General features: G+C 41.9%; 1 protein-coding gene across 3 annotated transcripts in view; it reads left to right on the top strand.

The window, feature by feature from the left end:
- The window catches only part of Pde7b (phosphodiesterase 7B), a 313,578-nt gene that overhangs the window by 199,481 nt on the left and 95,505 nt on the right, over positions 1 to 18,592 (top strand). The window contains exon 1 of one of the 3 annotated variants that reach the window (XM_076928086.1): positions 5,024 to 5,182. The exons of the other annotated variants lie outside the window; for them this stretch is intronic. Within the exon in view, the coding sequence (XP_076784201.1) occupies positions 5,179 to 5,182 (4 nt within the window). The 5' untranslated portion in view covers positions 5,024 to 5,178. Of the gene's footprint in view, positions 1 to 5,023; positions 5,183 to 18,592 lie in introns of those variants that run through there. 3 annotated transcript variants of the gene reach the window in all.

Here is an 18,592-nt window from a genome sequence, read left to right as displayed (position 1 = left end):
AAATGAGGAAGGAAAATACAAATATAGGAATATAGCTCAGGTGTAAAAGGTTAAGACTATCATGAATTTAGGACTTGACTCAAAATTATAATGATTGGGTGTTAGAAATTGTGGAATTAGGGAAAGTATGCAGGATGGCCATGCAGAGTGTGAATTCCTAGTCTTTAAGTATCATAATGGGGAAATGGCAATGTAAATATTCTCCTTATGAGCAAGAAAGCCAGTACAACAAAGGAAATCTCAGTCTGCCGAACTAATTCCCAATGGTGGGTGTGTCCGGGAATTGGAGAAGTATTGAGAACGGGAACTAGTTTGAGTTATTGTGTCTTGAAATGTGAGCTAACTCAGTCACTTAGCTAAAAATTAAAATCGCAACAACTAGAGAGATAGTTCAATAGTTAAGAGTTAAGCTGCTCTTCTAAAGGTCCTTGGATCAATTCCTAGCACCAGCATGAAATAGTATTTTAATTCCTACTAAGGTCTTCCCAAGTGCAAGACTTTATAAGTGGGTTTTGAAAATAATTGTGAAGTTGTGTGATAGTCCCATGCCTCTGTTTGTTGAGCAGGTCCTACCAATCTGGATTTTTTATGACTTAAAAGTACAGGATATTTCATCTTACTATTATCTGAAATGAATCTGAGTGTGTCTGGAACTTCAGTCTGGCACATAGATTTCCACGATCATTAAAAACCAATGGAGTCATCCATTGCTAATTCAAAATTGGCCAGGCTTCTGGATTCTAATCTCATCCCAGGGTGAAGTAAGGTTAGCCACTGGATGGAATGTTCAGTTCAGTTGAATGTGAGCTGATTCCAAGCTTCATGTAAGCTGCATGCTCTAGGATGCCAGGTGATGAACTGGAGAGAGAGAGAGAGAGAGAGAGAGAGAGAGAGAGAGAGAGAGAGATCACATGAAGCTGACACTCATCTTAGCAGTGGCCTGTGATCCTCTCCTGCAAAAATACTCAGCTGAGAGTTGTCCGTCTGGTACCAGGAAGATAGAACTTTTCACTGTATTTCCAAGGAGAGTTCACGGGAAAGACTCCAATGGAAGGGAAGAGTGACTATGAACTCTCCACCGCTTTTAGATGTTCAGTGGGGAACTGTATTCTTAGTGTGTCTTTCCAATACCTAAGACAAGGCGTCTATCACAGCCCATCTGACTTCAGGACAGTGGACAGCTTGGTGACTCGTCCTTACCCCTCTCCTCTCCTCATTAACTCTCTGACACGGATCAGTATCAAAGAAAACCTTGATATCTGAGCATCTCAGCTCCAGGAATGTGGTGATATCACAAGACTGTCTTAGAATTCAAATGGCCATTAAAAAAATTATAAAGATCTTAAAAAAAAAAAAAAAAAGAAAGATCTTAAAAGAAAAAAAAAAAGAGCCAGTGCATAAAGAATACGAATGAAATGAAGTAAAGGTACTGCAGTTTGTTTATTTGTTTGTTTTTAATTAGCAATATCTACACACATTTATGTGCCAAAACCTGCCCCGATTTCAAATACACTTCTTTGGGCAGTATAGATAATACAGTAAGGATAACAAAGTTTATACTTAGAAGTTTAATATACACTTTAAGCAATAGTATCAAAGTTTTAAGTTTGTGAGCATTTATTCAATTTATTTTAAATAAAAACATAAAGTGCAAAATCCCAGGGCCCAGAAAAATACCATTTTGCTAGTATCTTTTTAGATGTGTCTGAATGGACACACATAAAATTCTATGTAAATGGGATCCATGCTGGTCAAACTGTTGTCTAACATGGATACTGAAAAACTCTTAAATCGTTTGACAAGCTTTGATCAGGCTTGGAAATACTCTGACTCTTCGTCCTGGCTTTTAAAAATGTTATTTTGTCCAGTCAATATATCTGTTTTATACATTAAGATCATATCTTCAAACTGCATTACTTGATACAGTAGTCATTATCCATGTGTTTATTTAAATTAACGAAAATTGATCAAAATCAAGTTTTCAGCTCCTGTATCGCACTGGCCACCTCTCAGTAGCTCAGTAGTGTGGCTGACAGGTATGGTACTATACAGTACAGAGTCATTGAATCACTATAGAGATTTACTGGTGAGGGATGTATTCGAAACAGATGTTCCTCAGACACGGACCACTGAAAGGCTGAGGTTTTATTTATCCACCAGAGTCTCCCAAGTATTTCAAAATTTGAGTCTTGCCAACATTACATATAGTTAAATCTCAACTTCGGCAGCCAGAAATCACAGCCACTTGGATGAAGAGGCAAAAAGAAAGATGGCCTTCATTGTTGCAGGGATTTCTCAGGGAGCATGACTTCCTGCTGCTCTGGTGACCAGAAAAGCTCTCTCCTTAAGGCCACACTCTCTTGAGATATCACAGCCCTTGCTCACTGGGACTGAGTGTGAAGATTTAGGATAAGCTCCCTGCTCCCACTAGACTAAGATGCATCACACATAAGCATGGGAAAATCACTCCAAATGTCAGATTATAAATAAAACAAGGCCAATTAGAGAGCAGCAGGGTCTGGGAACCGGATCTAACCACCCACCCACCTGCAGTTCCCTGGATTTTAACACTATAATGGTGGGGGGTGGGGTACAATGAAGAAATAAATCTCCATGTGTTTAGCGTGATGTTCTCAAGCTGAGCAAACAACCCTCCCTCTTCGTGAGTCCCTGTGTCCCTGGAGAACGGAACACAAAATCAATTTCCAGACTTTTTCCATTAATTTGAGAAGATAAACTTTCAATTTTTTGGAGTTTATGTTCCATCTGAATAAACCCCTGACGTTTCATGCTCTCCAATCGCACAGAAGTCTCCCCTCCCCAACTCCCTAGTCTCTGGAGGTTAAAAGTTTGGCAATGAGAACAAACATTCCCAGAGAAGATTTCTTATCCTTCCTTCTTCCACTTAAGATTTCATGTCCCCCAAAACGGCCACACACTTTCCCAGAGAAAGCACCGAAATGCTGAACAGAAAAGGACTTGGCAGAATGAAGAGAGATTTTCAGTTCCTATGGGTTTTCCAGACAGTTTGGTTCGATGTGAAGTCTGCAGGAAGATGTGAACTCACCTCTCACTTTTCTCTACTCACAAGCCTTCTTTGTTCTGTGGGTACCAATCTGTGATGGAGTTAACCAACTGTCATCCTCAGGAACACCCTTTGGAAGGAATACGGCCTTTATTTTCAATTTGTTCATGTCTTTGCTTAATAAACATTTGTTCAGCAGCTGTTACGTGCTGGGGGAAGAGCTAAGTACCATGTTTACAAACAATAATAAGAAATGGCTCCTGTTAGCCAGGCGTAGTGGTGTAGGCCTGTGTACTCAGCACTTGGCTGAACCAGGAGCATAGGGCCAGATGAGGTACATAATGAAACCCTGTCTCAAGAGAAGGAAGTGAGGAGAAGGAGGAGACAGAAAGAAAGAGAGGAGAGGAGAGAGGACTGGAGAGAGAAGAGAGTCCTGGCTTTAATATGTTCTAATGGGAAAGAGAAGTAACATGTGGCAAGTGCCAGGACCAAGTGCCAGGAAGGAGGCATACACAGAAGAGCATAGATGGGCTCCTGGTCTAAGATGGCTCCCTCCAAGAGAAGGCATTTGGTCTGAGTTTAAAAGTAGCTGTAAGTTCATCTCACTGTGAGGTAGGAACCTCTCAGCACAGGGACAGAGAGGAGAAAACGAGTGAGGCACAGTTAATTCTCATTACAAAAAGTTGCCTCTCAGATTAGTGTGCTGTTCTCTGGGCTTCAGCCAAGTGATGGGCAGTCAAGCCACAGAGTTTGACAGGGTCAGATGGAGCAAGCCCTCTGGTCCATGCTGACTGCAATGCAAAACTCTTTAAGGGTTTCAAACATGGAGTGTGTCGTTTTTCAGGGAGGCTCCCGTGGCTTAGCTGCCGGGAACGGGAATGAATGTGAAGGAAAAAAAAAAAAAAAAAAACGAGAAGAAACATGATACCTTGTAGCATACACTAATGTCTTAGCTAAGGAAGCACTGAAGGTTTGAACACAGAGTCAAGGATGCTAGGAAGTAAACTCGTCAAGATGATGATGACTAATGACTGGGAGGCTTTAAAAGACCATTAGGTAATTAAAACATGAAGAACTCATTTGAGATTCATTTTGAGGGAGAATACTTATTAGTAGACTCTCTACCCCCACCTAAAGTATGCATCAATATTCTCAGAAAAGGAAAAAGTGGCTTTTCTACATGTGGCACAGTTAATCCTCATTACAAAAAGTCGCCTTTCAGGTCAGTGTTCTGGTCTCTGGTCACTTCCATCCACTTAAGCACCTGTATTTACTGAGGTTTGTTCTGTTGAGCACCAGCGGTAGAACAGACAGAAAGCGAGAAAGGAGGTCGACTCCTGTACTTAGGAGGCTGAAGCAGTTCTGAGTTCAAGGCCTTCCCAGGACACATAATAAAACTTGCTCTCAACCACCAAAATAATACCAGGAAGAAGGAGAGGAAAGACAGAATTCAAACTCTCAGCCTATTTGTGTATTTTTATGAATTTATATTTTTAGTGTTTATTACTGTAGTGCTAGTTATTCGTCACAGCAGCAGTTCTCAAATGGTAGCGGAAGTAGGAATTGCGTGGAGGGGCTGACAGAGTCCCTGACTCTCGAGGTCTATCAGAGAAGGGCCATAAATGTGCGTCTTTGGCAGTCTCTCGTGTTGCCCGTGTGGCTAGCCTGAGAGCTACACTCTGAAGCATCCTTTTGCAAGATTGAGAGAGAAACTGTGAAGCAATGTCAGGCTCTTTCCCGTGGTCTTACAGTAGCCACAGCATGGAATTGACGTCAGTGGGAATTGCATAGCCCTCAAAGGTGTCATGCGGAGGCCTTAAGTGTTTATGTATGCCCGCCCCTCCCCACACAGCTCCGGCCTCCTGTTTTTCAGTTGCATTCCCCAATGGGTACTGCTGTTGCTGTTTCCTCTTAAGTTGCTGCAGTTACGGCTCCTGATGAGGTCAAACGCCCCGCTGGGGAGCCTTGCCAGCTGGGAGCAAACGTTCCTCTATCTGAACTTCTGTTCTCCCTGAGCTTAAAGGATGAATAAACTAGTCTCCTAACCATCTGGAGAGGGAGGCAAGAACTGCTGAGTATTAACGACTCTGAAGAGGCTGTGGTGGTCAGCTTAAGGCCAGTCATGCACTTAGCCTGGACCACAATAAAGATAAATGGGTAAGAAATTGCTTTGTAGTAGTATTGGGAATCTAATGGTTCAGAAAGTGCTATGCTTGTAAATTCTTTTTTTTTTTTTTTTTCTGTCAATGGGTTCAAATCATGGTTCTTGTGTAGGCAATCTGCTCCCCCCCCCACACCTTTTTTTTTTTTAATAATACTCAGTTTTTCCTGGTTTTTGTCTTCAGGTATATACTGTTTTAGTTTTACATATGAGAAATTCAAGCTTGAAGTTTTTAAGTAATTCAAGTATCAAATGAAGAAAGTAACAGTAGTGAAAAGACAGGACAAATGTTAAAAATATTGTCAAACAAATAATAAAAGACTAGGTTCCTCCAGCAGAGAGCTGGTGAGACAAGAAGAGATCATTGGGGTGGGGTGGGGGACCTAGTTTTATACCATTGGATTTGTGTGTTTGCTTGCCTTATTCAAGAGACTGATGACATCAGTTCCCAAAATATGGAGATTATAGAATGATTTTATTCTTGTTTAAAAAAAAAAAAAGACTGAGTTATATTTTGCATGTCCTGGTGACATTAGCCTGTTTTATTGTTTTATTTCAAAACAATAAAGGTGTTTTTGAAATATTTGCAAAGCCATGACAGGTGGATTTTGGTGAAAATGTTGATTTACATGATAGTATTTGGAGACCCTTACTAATCATTACTAAGAATTGATAATTGAGGCCTTATCAGTGGTGATCTCATCTCAAAGATGGTGTCCATGAAAGGTCAGAGGGTTGAGTAAAGGAATCTAATATTCCTTTCAGAAGAACAAACAGCTCCTTAAACATGTACTTCCAGCCTCATGTTTCTGCTCAGTGTAAGTGATACTTCTGGAACACAGCATAAGGCTGGAACCCTGCAGAAACTCCCAAAGCACCCATGACTTTGCGTCTGCATACACATACCTGAAGAGAAAATATGACTTATTCCATGGTCTCGAGGTTGGACTAGGGGTGATTTGGGGCCTCAGAAAAGCATAGTAAAGCAGTCTGCAGTGGTGTGTTAGCTGCCATTGAAAGCCTGTAGCTTCTCTTTCTTCCCATATCTTTGGTGCCATGTGATGCTGTGTGGGAATACTTTCCAGCCGCATGCAAAAGCCTCTCCTGAAGTTGGAAACCCAATGGTTTGAAGGAGATATTTGAAATAACTCAGAATATACAGTGTAAACAAGCTGGCCTTTTAGAATGAAGTGTACTAAATTAAAGATGCTTCAGTCGGCTTGGAACAGCCAGGTTGTGATTGGCTCTCCTTCATCAACCAATACTCAGCTGCCAAAATTTGCCTACTAGAAACCAGTAGTAACCACACCTTCAGTCCACTCTAAGTATGACAGATTTTCCTATGTAACAATTTTATTTGACTTAGCAAGTTAAACCGTAAATAACTATTCCTACTTCAGTGCTCCTGAGGTGTGTCAGAAAGTCTCTGGGAAATTGTTTCAGATCCTCCGTCTCCAAGTTACCTATTTATACAAAGCACCCTAGCCCTCTGAGAGAGGATTGCAAAGCCAAATTTCCCAATTTATTAAAAGTTAAACGAACCTCCATAGGACTGAATGCAGAAATTCGTGCAGAAACTTTCAGTGGACAAATCTACACCACCCTAAATTGAGTGAGACCTTGGAAAGTTCTAGTTAATGTGGATTTAAGTTTCACCTGAGGTGATTTCGTGAACTAAAGAGACCTGCATAAAGAATGTGCTTTCGGCTTGAGCTCTGAGGAATTGGAATGCAAAGAAGATAAAAATAATACTAGGGAAGGGAAATCCCAAACCATCTGATGACGGTACACAGGCAGCGTTATGGAGTTGGTGGTTAATATACCATATAACGGAGGGAGGCTTGCTTCTGTGATTTGAGATAAATGCGTGTAGTCTGAGTCAGAGGGTTGACAGTAGCTTAGCTGAAAGGAGAACCAGGAAGATGTACGAGTGTAGCATTCAGCGAGTGTTAGTTATAAAAAGCAAATTGCCAGTCCCAGTGTGGACTTGCATGGATCAGTGCACAAAGGAGCATCTACGGGGGCACAGCGTCATCTTCCCTCTTTAGGAAGAGAAGAAATTCTCATGCACCAATCCATCAGTCTTGGAGTGAAATTAGTTCCAGTCAGTTTAAGGGTGGGGTAAACTTCATTTCCAAGAGTCTAGAAATTCTGCTATGGCCTCATTTTGTTGCCAAAGGATCCATTGCTACCACCACCCTTCCTCTCTACACTGCCTTCCTTTTGGGTCTCCATTCCCAGTGACTGTGGCCCTGGGGTTTTGTTCTGGCACGAATGCATGGGCCGGGCTGGGTACCTCCTGGACTTGAATGTTCATTTCCATGTTGTTGCCAACCCCAATTGATCCTGACACTAAATCTTTCAAAACTGATGTACTACATCAAACACATTCTAGAGGCTCTACCATGGTCATTGCTGACACCAGTTTTTTTTGTTCTGAGGATGGGGAGTTGTTGTTGTTGTTGTTATTGTTTTGGGTTGGGTTTTTTTTGTTGTTGCTGTTGTTTGGTTTTGGGCTTTTTGTTTGTTTTTTTTTTTGTTGTTGTTGTTTTTTTTTGTTTGTTTTTTTTTTTTGGCTACCTTTTCATGGAATGCTCTTCGGTGCCTGTATACACAAACTACCATATCAGTACTAATCTGTCTTGAAACTGATAAGGGTTTCTGCAAAGCAAAGACACAACCTTCTCCACTTTCTAAGCCAGGTTGTTTTGTTTTTGGAAAATTCACAGGGCAACTGGGTATCCAGAGAAACCTCGCTGTGTCTGACTGACTCTTGGCTGATATTTGCCAAGCAAATAGGGGAAGATTTAGCTTCCATCAGTGAGATACTGACAATCTGGGGAGTGCAGAGCTGAAGGGAAAGGAAGGTACAGAGCAGAAGTCAGCTAAGAAGAGGGAAATCAATGGCTCTCGTGCTCTCAGGCCATCTCCACTTCTGATCCTGGGAAGTCTTGTTAGAAGTTGCATTTACTGAGTGTCCCCAACCTCCTGTAAGTTTCCAGCTTTGTGGTATTCTAACCACAAGGGTACACTGACAAGCAAGGGCCACCAAGCTTCAGAGGCAAGCCAGCACTGCACAGGAGTGGTTTAAAATTCACCCATCTCCAGTGATCAGTTAAGTCTGGAGCTTGGCGAGTGATTTTAGATTCTCTGCTTCGGGGTGTCTGCCCACAAGAATCTCACAGCAGCAATGATCATGTAAGTCTGTGACCACTCATTTCCTACCTAGTTACTTCTAACCTTTATCCAACAGACCGTTTGTTGCTCTGCAGTGTTCTCTGCCCCCCCCCCAAACACACACACACACACACAATGCCTCTTTGCTGAAGGTAGGCTCATCTTAAGCTTCTGTTTTCTGTACTTGGAATATATGTCTGGGTATCTGGAGATAAAACATGAGTACTTAGTGAAAGTTTGAGTCCTCTCTCGTCATCTGAATAATCTTCTCTAGATTAGTTTTCCTTTCTAGTTCCAGCGTGATGCAACGTGTGTTTTCAGTATTCTAACTCTTTCTTTAATGGTTTAAAAATATCCCCCTTATGATCTTTTTCCTACACTTTCCAACTTTGATGTCACTTTGGTCTTGTGTTGGAACTTTACAGAAAGGCATATAAGCCAGTGTGGGTATATGTTGGAAGCTAGTCTCTTTTCTCCACTAACACGGCACGGCTACACTGACGAGAGCATGAAACGCATCAGACTATTAGTGTGCGTCTTACCCTCCTGCGCTATTTACCTTGTCTTGCCTTAGAGTTAAAGATACAAATAATTCACTCAGAACTTTAAAAAAAGTAAAATGGAAAGCACTGTTTGTGGGGACGGAGCAGCAGGCTTGGAAATGCCAGCAAAGTCAAGCCATGTGCACTTGCAGCCAAGGTAGACGGAGCAGCTGTTTCGAAAGGAGAATGCTAAGCCAGCTGTTACTCTCATTGGCACAAGGAGGTGCCAATCACCGCCCAAACTGTGGGAAGCAGATGCCGGCGTCTGAGGAGCAGGCCCCTTCACACACCAGCTAGAAAAGGGCCTCGTTGTTCTCCTGTGTCAAAATTCTGTCTACCATTAGTTACGTGCCCTTTCCTTCCCACCCACCCCCCCCAACTCCCCACCATTCTCCCGTCAGAGGTTGGACTGAGAAAGGATTCTGAGTAGAGATTGCTTCGTCTTTCATTTTACATTGCCGTCACCAATAGTTGTGCTATCTACATGTTAGTTGTGGCACATCGAGGCACACTGTGCCGATTAACGGTGCACGCATAAAGACAAATGAGGACCACTAATTCATCACCTGAGGTGGATGAGTTTCACAAAGCTCTCTGTGAACTGGATGTGTTACTGACAAAAAAAAAAAAATCATACTTCAAAATATCCCATAGAAACATTGTTACTTCCAAGCAGGGAGAAAGGATAAGGCATTCATGCCTGATCTTGGTTTAACCTCAAAGAAGAAAAAAGAAAACCTCAGAATTATTCTAACATAAATTAAGTCCGTTCCAGAAAAGAGAGTCCTAGTTAACTTTCGTTTTTACTATATGTAACTATTTGTTTGGTTTTAAATCCAAAAGCATTGGCCTAGACCATCATAAAGTGATAAGCTTCAGAGAGCTATGGAGATGGCTCAGTCAGTACAGTGCAGGAGGAGCTGAGTTCAGATGTCAAGCGCCCTTGTTAAAAATTGGGTGATGGTGAGAGAGCAAAGAGTAAAGAATCTCTCAGAGACCAGCTCTTCTTGCTCAGTTGATTGGCTCCAGCTTCAGTGCAAGCTTGTCTCAAAAAAAGAAAACAAAAGATAAAGAAAGGCAGAGGAAGACACCTCTGGCCTACACATGCATTGTGCTCACAAGAACACACACTCACACAGACACACACACACACACACACTGGCACCTATGCACAAATATATACACACATGCACACAACACATACACATAAAGAACAGAATAGCTTCAGTTCAGAAGATCTAATTCCAAAGCGTCCATTATCATGCGGTCTTCTCCAGAAGGTTGCCAACAACAACAACAACAAAAAAGCCCTACATCCACACTCCTCATTTGCCTATTTTGAGGGCAACTTTGTTATTTGCTCCTGTAGCGATTGCAATACAATGAGCATAAGTAACAATGTTGTGTTATGATTGAAACTGGGGAGTCTTTTGCTTTTAGTCTTTTTGCTTTTAGAGCTATCCTAGGAATTTGAATAAATTAATAAGTAAAAGGATTATATTTTCCATGGTTTTAACAAGACCTTAACAATAGGAGAATGCCTTTTCCCCTGAGTCACACAAGGAACTACAGGCAATCAGAGGCAATTCTGTGAGGGCATCTCTCCTGCTACCAATATACCAGGGTCCCTCGGACCTAAGGATAAGTGTGATTCCCAGTTCTTTTGCTGAGGACAGCTTCAAACCAAGCCAGCAGGCTACTAAGACTTATTCCTGAAAACTGGACTGAATGGAGGTGAAGGCAGATGGAGACTGGTGTAATCAGGCTCGGTGCAGGGAGTTAAGAACCGAGTCCTCTCGGGTTGCAGGTTACGCAGACACGAGAGGATGCCCTGCAATGTGGGGAGGGAAACCCTGTGGCCTTCTCTAGAAGAATAGAGCAGGCAAACATCTAACACAATAGCAATTAGTTCAGAACCTTGCCTGCAGTAACTGTGGGTATCCACCATATTTGTGCTACGCTACATGCGCTGACCCTGAGAGAGGACAGGCCACGTGAGGAAAACTGATAGGAACACATTAACATTCCCAAAGTTCAACGCTCATCATCACAAATGTCAAAAGGTAAACTGGAATTTAAGTAAACTGGACAACGGGCATACAGGATAGGGAAATCTACGGATAGACTGAGAGTTGGGATTGCGTGGTACCTTGGATTCAAGTATGGGGGGATAGGAAGGTAACAGCTAAGAGGCTGAGAGTTTCTTTTCAAAGTGATGAAAATGTTCTAAATTGACTGGTGGAGGTGGTTGCACATGTTGGTGAATATACTAAAGCCATTGAATCGTACATTTTAAATGGGTGGGTTGTGTGCGTATGTAAATGAGATCTCCATAAAGCTGTCATTGAAAAAATGTGAGGTCATAAAATGTGGTAGGGACAGAGAGCCAAGAAAATGGAAGAAGAAATAAATACTTGGGGAGTGGATCTTCCTCCTCCAGGTTCCAGGCCCAGTTTGTCCTCCTTCCCCACCGACTCACAGAGAACTAGAAACAGTGACAAACGAGCTGTTGAGCTGTCTGTCGTCTTAGGAAAACACGCGCAGCAGTCAAAGCCTACTGATGTGAGATGCCGGAATTCCAACTGGGAGAGCAGAGCTTGGGAAACTCACCGGCTCATTTCTAGTCTGCCCTGTTTTCCAGACAAAGGGGCCTCCGCTTACAACAACACACACTCTGGGATAAAAAAGAGCAGCCGTTCAAACTTGCTCAGGCTGTCTCATAAATAACAAAAAAGACTGGCACCAGCTAGGCCTTGCCAGAGACTAGAACATTTATAAAGTTTTTCTGTTTGAATTTATTTCAGGCAGTCAATAAATAAATGGTTCCATGCTATTAAAAAAAAATGAAGAACAGGGAAGACTACAAACAAGTGTTCTACCTCCTACAATTTTGTCCATTTCCCCTGCTCCCTTCTCAGAGAAAGATGCAATTGTTCCATTGATGACCCTGGTGCCCAAGGTATTTTCTTTGGGGCCATCTTTTGAATATTATTTTTGCATAAAGCCAAGTAAATGAATGGCGAAATTGAAAAGCATAATGAGAATGTTATGTTGACACTGTTGTAGATTTTCTGAATGCTGGAAGACAAGAAACGAATGCAAACCGAAGCGAACATTTTCTGCATCTTTATACAGGGCAAATTCCCAAGTGGAATATATTTATTACACTTAGAGCCCTTACCCTTAAAGATTCACATTCTGAAGTGTGTGTGTGTGTGTGTGTGTGTGTGTGTGTTCCTCATCCGAATATTCTATCCCTATTGCTAATAAAAGATACCTTGAGCTGTTCAGAATGAACTACAAATATTCCGCCCAGCCTTAGGTATATTCTTATCTCCCAGCCACTGTTTTACCAAACTGTCCATCTTAGCGATATACATAATGAGTCCTAGTTATCATGGAGGCTCTCTGAGATACTGCAAGACACTGTTGTTTTTTTTTTTTAATTTTTAATTAAAAAAAAAAAACCACAACCTATATTAGTATTAACCTTCAGTGATCCAGAAGTGACTGCTGATTTTATATGATAATATTCGGATAAGAGTTACCATCAGAGATGCTGTGTGTCCTTTATTAGATAGAATAGCAGAGCTATCTCTGCAGGGCCCTGAGGAAAGGTGAACTTGTGTAGAACTTCAGAGTTTGGGGCAAGCTATGCTAAGAGCTCCAGAAAATACCCAGAAAGAATTCAGTTAAGTCAGGAATCCATGGTGGAGGTGTGTGCCTCAGGCCAGGTTCCCCTCCTGAATGTGGAGAATTCATACTTTTACTTGAAAGGATCGCAGCCTCCTGAAATGGTTTCACAGACCCTGTGCTAGCGTTAGGCTTTCTGACAGTACCGGAGTTCCCTTGGAATTTGAATTGTGACTTCTCTATAGTAAATAACAGGAAACAGACCTGTACTTTACCGTGCTTTTAGTCTTGTCAGTAAATATTTCTCAGCGCTAGTGCATCGTATTTATCGTCATGGCTTTACTTTGAGCGAGGATGGGTCGTCGTCGCTGCTGAAGTCATCCCTCAGCTCAGGTTTGGCCAATTTGAGAAAACCTGTGCCAGCCACACGTGGAGGGCCTTGAGTTTTGCTCCACAGCTTGGCTTCTCCTTGGAAGGCCAAGAGTTTGCCTTGTACCACAAATGATTTACCCTTCCTGTCTCCGTCTCCCACTCCTTCGCTCCCGAAGTTCCTTTCACTAAACAAACCACGTTGCCACTCTTTCTCCAGTCCTCTGGCCCTTCTTTTTGTGCGTCTATAAGAAGTCGGTGCTTAACGTTTCCATCACCTCCTCCTTTTAAAAAACGCTCTGCAACTCAGTTTGTTCCATAAAACTAACTCACTAGAGCAGCTAGAATTAATTCCCCCAAAGTGCCCAGATTCCAAGACAGGATTTACAGCTGAAGGTAGCACAGCCCACACGTCTGCCTGGCCCCTATATCCTTCGTATTGGGTAAAATGGTTGTGCTTCCGGTGTGTGTTCTTTAAAACACGGGCTCAGTGGCAAAGTGGGTTAGACTTCAGTAGTTCTCAGAAACACCTCCCCATTGAAGTCACTGGGAAAGCTACAGAGACTCACTCCCAACCAATTCAATCAGAGTATCTGATTTCAAAAAGCTGACCGTACACACCAAATATTATAAAGGTTATAAACTGAACATAAAGTTACACTGATATATGCAGTAGTAAAACAGTAAGCGGCAGTATCAGACATGAAAACAATTAGCACTGTAAGAAAATTTTTCTCCAGGATATCCTCTGGTAGCATAAACTATCAATATGTTATATTGCTTATATTGATATTAATTTCTAGTAATAAAGTATATGAGTATAATAGACTCATGATACTATTCAGTGAACAACGGGGAATAAACAATAATGTTGATTTCTTATCTGACAAACAAACATTCTCATGTATTTGGAATCATCTCTTCTCAAATTCAGACATGTTCAGCTTTCAAACTCAAACAGTTTAAACCCATGACATAATCGGGATTTAGATTTGAAGAATTTCTGAGTTTATCAGTCACACGGGGTGTAATGGTGTGGGGTAGTTCACCCAAAAAGGAATGTTTGGCTTTCTCGGGTTTTATTTTAAAAGCAAGATAATATATGTATGGATTCGTCAATGCAGATTCTAAAAGGATATACAACTTGCTTGATAAGGATCTAAAACTCTAAAAGACAAATTATTATGATGGGTAAACATTCAGTTAATTCAAGTATTGTGTATGCAGTTTGCATGTGTCTTTTGCATACTTAGGAAAGTGGCAAACAAGACAGATGAATAACATAATCCCATGATCCATGCGCTATGATCTGCCTTCTGCCTTCTGCCTTCTCTTTGCAGCCAGTGACCCTTTCCCAGGGGTCTCTGCATTCACACAGTTCTCAGGAGAGTGTGTAACTATTTAATGAGGAAAACACGTATGAGGGTAGGGAGGAGAGAGAGAAAGGGCACAGTGTCCAGCCGTGCTAACTCTCTGAACCTGTCATCAATGGCATAAGAAATTCAGAGTAATGTAAGTAACGCATCCCTCTGGAGATCTCTGAGTTGTAAAGAGCCCCCTGATCACACCCTTCCCCACAGCCGGATTCTCTAAAAGCTTTAGTCAGTTCATGTCACACCTTCCCAAAATTCTTCTACCTCTTCCTACCTCACCACTGTGAATTCCCAACTATCTGCTGCTACTCGCCTCTCTTTACCCGTCAGGCTTCATCCATTCAGACTGTAATTGGGCCTCTTAATCGCTTTCTGATGGTGTGACAAAGCACCTACCAAGAGCAATTGAATGAAGAAAAGGTTTATTCTGGTTTTCAGTCCCAGGGGAAGCATTACATCATAGAAGAGAAGACATGGTCAGAGGAACAGTAGGTTAGCTGCGGCCAGGAAAGGAAGGGGGGCGGTGCTACAAACCCTCAAAAATCAACTTTCTCTAGCAAGGCTCCACCTCTTAAAGGTTCCACAACCTTCCCAGACAGTACCGACAGCTGGGGACCAAATGTTCAAACACATGACCCCAGGGGGGCAATTTTCATCTTCAAACTTTTTTTATTGAGCAACAATGGAAACACTGGAAACGGATTGCCCAAAGTTCTAGAGGCCGAAGGTCCACAATCAAGGGACCCGCAGATGGCGTCTGGTGAGGCCTCTCTTGACTCCTCAGACGGCGCCTTCCACAGTAGGCTCTTACATATGAAAGGGGCCAGGTAGCTGCTGTCCACCTCTTTTACAAGGTTACTTTCCTAGAGCATTGCCTCCAGTGATTGATTCTTCTCAAAAGCCCCATGCCACAGTACCGCCACAATGCACATAAGGCTTCAACATGAAGTTTTGGAGGTGTCCTAGTTAGTTTTGGTGTCAACTTCATACACCTAGGAAGAAGGAATGTCAAAAAAAAAAAAGAAAAGAAAAAAAGAAAGAAAGAAAAAGAATTATCCAGATCAAGTCGTCCTGTGGACAGGTCTGTGGTCGGTCATTTTCTTGATTGCTAAATGATTAAGGAGGGCCCAACCCCCCTGTGGGCAGTGTCGTGCCTGGACAGGTGCTATAAGAAAGGTAGCTGAGTGCGAGCCTAGAAATGACCTGTGACACAGTGTGCCTTAGTGGTCTCTGCTCCAGTTCCCGTCTCAAATTTCTGCCTTGAGTTCCTGCCTTACCTTCTCCCTATGAGGGACTGGAGGCCAAACAAACCCCTTCCTCTCTCAAGTTGTTTTGGGTCAGTGTTTTATTACAGCAACTGAAAAGAAAACTAGGTCATGAATGGATTGATTGATTGATTAATTAATTAATTAATTAATGATCTTTTAGACCCTGCATCTCCGTATTCCTCACTCTTGTCTGCCAATATGCTCTGTTTATCCCCACCCCACTCTCTCGGCTTCCTGCCCTCCTGTTTATCTATCTTCCTCCTCTCTCTCTCTCTCTGCTCTAGCATGCTGAACACATTGCTATGTTTACAGCACACTAGGTGTAGTCTTGCATCCATTCTCTGAAGGTGGTATGCACGTCCCAGAGTTTCGATGACCCTCACAGACTTCATTCAAGTCTGTGCTTCAAGTCACCTTAGGTTGCCCTTCTTAGACCCCACCCAATTCTAACTGCAGCTGGACACCTCACAGGCACCTTGGAGTCCACCATGCCCGGGCTCACCCCTCCCCCACTGTTCCTCTTGCATTGCATGACTTCCCCGTAGAAGGTCATTTACTTGCGGAGTGTTGTTTATTATCATTCTCCCCTCTACACTCCTGCAATCTCAGCCCCTTAAGGGCAGGCATGTTTTCCTATTTCACTAGCTGCTGTATTCTCTAAACAGTCATCTCCAAATATACTTAGAAAATATGTTTCATAGAAAACCATGTTTTGGAAATGCTGTCTGATCTCACACCATTGAATATGTACTGTACATCAATATAGTAAAAGTCTAAGAAACCCAACAATTGAAAAAAAGTTAAGCCCCGTGTTTCTCCGACACATTTGATTATAAGAACTTGTAATTCATAAACTGTTTAATTGTATATCAAAGAATAATGTTCTTGACTTTAAAACACTCTCCTAGGCTTTTATGATAATATCAATACTGTTATTTACTTCATATACAAAGTACAAGATTCAGTGGAATTTATATGTTATATATGTCTGACATTTACCTGGTAATATTAATAAGCATGTTCCTAATAAGAAAGCTATCCTTGGAAGAGCACTTAATCGATGTGAGTTCATTTGATTTCTACCTCCTACGAGGTATAAAGCAAAGCTTATTGTTCCTACTGAACAAAACATGAAATTTAATGACACTCTGAACTCATAAGGCCACAGCTACTGAGCAGTCTTTTCAGGCCAGCTAAGCTATTTCCTTTGAGATAAAGTTTTGCAGACTAAATTATCTCAACTTTCTGTAACAGTGAACCTCAGCTGCCACTTCAGGTGAAGGCATCTCTGAACAGGGAATGTTCCCATTAGCTAGTCACAGACTGCTGGGCTAGTCCCTTTGGTTTCACATCTGGCTTTATGCTTCCTACCCACGAGCAAAAAAAAATTCCTATCCCTGTCTCTCACGGCATGGCCCTGATATTAGAACTTATCTAAAGGAGTCATTACGGAATTACATGAGCTCATTCATGGAAAACACTTCAAGCACAAACCAGCTCACAGCTGAAGGCTCGCTCAGCACTAGCTGTTACTATGGAAATATCAGTCACTGTGTTTAATAACAACATGCTGTTCTATAACGTGGTTATAACAGGATGGAGTCCACCACTTCCCTACCAAGTCCGGCTTTTTCCATCTGTTTCCTTTCTGAAAAACAAACAAAACAAATGAACAACACGTGGAGCTTCAAAGAACCCCAAGTGCCACAGAGGTCTGGAATGCTGGGCCTCAGATGCTCCCTGGTGCTGAGTGGGCGCCAAGGCAGAATGTGGTGGCCTGATGTTCCTTCTCATGGTGGTACACTCGGTGTGGCAGTCTCCTAAGAAGCGGCCATCTCATGGGACCAACAGTATTTCCGATCCATAATCATCAACATCTTTTCTTGTAGTGTTTTGGCAAGTTTGACCTTGTTCCTGGCCAGAACCAGGAAGTCCAGAAGCACACACACACACACACACACACAAACAATGCATGAAATGATTTTCTTTAATACAGTTTGTGATACTGGTTTGAGTTTTATTTTACTAATAATATTAATTCTTGCCTCCCATCAAACAATCTTCTAGACAGAGATTTCCATTAAGCTATTTTTTTTCTTGATGTATATCTAACTTTTGGAAGTAATTAGACAAATTATTACTATATCTTGCAAAATTTCAAAGACATGATTATGACCTGGACTTTTCTATCTCAGAGCAATTTTCAAATTATATTTTTTATTATTCATAGAGATTAACATTGTTCTCAAAGCCAGCATGATTTTTTTTTTTTTTTTTTGCTGAAATGCTCATAATTTCAATTGTCACAGCTGGATAGATTATAAGCAAATACTGTTACTGTGTAGAGATGAAACACTGCTCATTAAAAATTATCTTCATTCAGCTTATCAGGACCAGTGAGACGGTTCATCAGATAAAGGCACTGGCAGTAGGTACTTGGTCCCATGGACTCACACTGTGGAAGAGAAAGAAAGCCCCAAAGTTGTTGTCTGACCTCCCCAGACATGCTGTCTCTCTCTCTCTCTCTCTCTCTCTCTCTCTCTCTCTCTCTCTCTCTCACACACACACACACACACACACACACACACATACACATACATAAACATAGAAATAAAATTTCTTAATGTAAAAAGCAAACAATAAAAATTCAAAAAAAGAGGCCAAGAATTTAAGAAGGAGTGAAAAAGGGTTACATGGGAGGGGTGAGGGAAGGGTAGAGAGGAGGGAAATCATGTCGTTAAATTTTAATTTTTAAAAGCGTAAAATAGTAACCCCCTTATCACTGGAGATGTGCACATCACCCCCTTGAGCATAGTCCTCCCAGTTCCCCCGCTTGACGTGATGTCCACAGAAGCAGACAGACCCTATCCAATCATTGGCCCACTGGCTCTTTTAGTTTGAATACTTTTAAAATAGCAAACGAAGTAGCCAGTTTCATTGTAACACTTTCATAAATAATTTCTACCTGTGTTAACGTCATCTGTGCTCACACGTGTGTCCTCACACACTCAGAGGACAGCCTCAGCTGTCAGTCCTTGCTTGCC

Source organism: Arvicanthis niloticus, chromosome 30 (assembly GCF_011762505.2).
Source record: "Arvicanthis niloticus isolate mArvNil1 chromosome 30, mArvNil1.pat.X, whole genome shotgun sequence".
NCBI lineage: Eukaryota > Metazoa > Chordata > Mammalia > Rodentia > Muridae > Arvicanthis > Arvicanthis niloticus.
The sequence above is the reverse complement of the archived record's forward strand: the minus strand, read 5'-3'. Positions and strand labels throughout refer to the sequence as shown.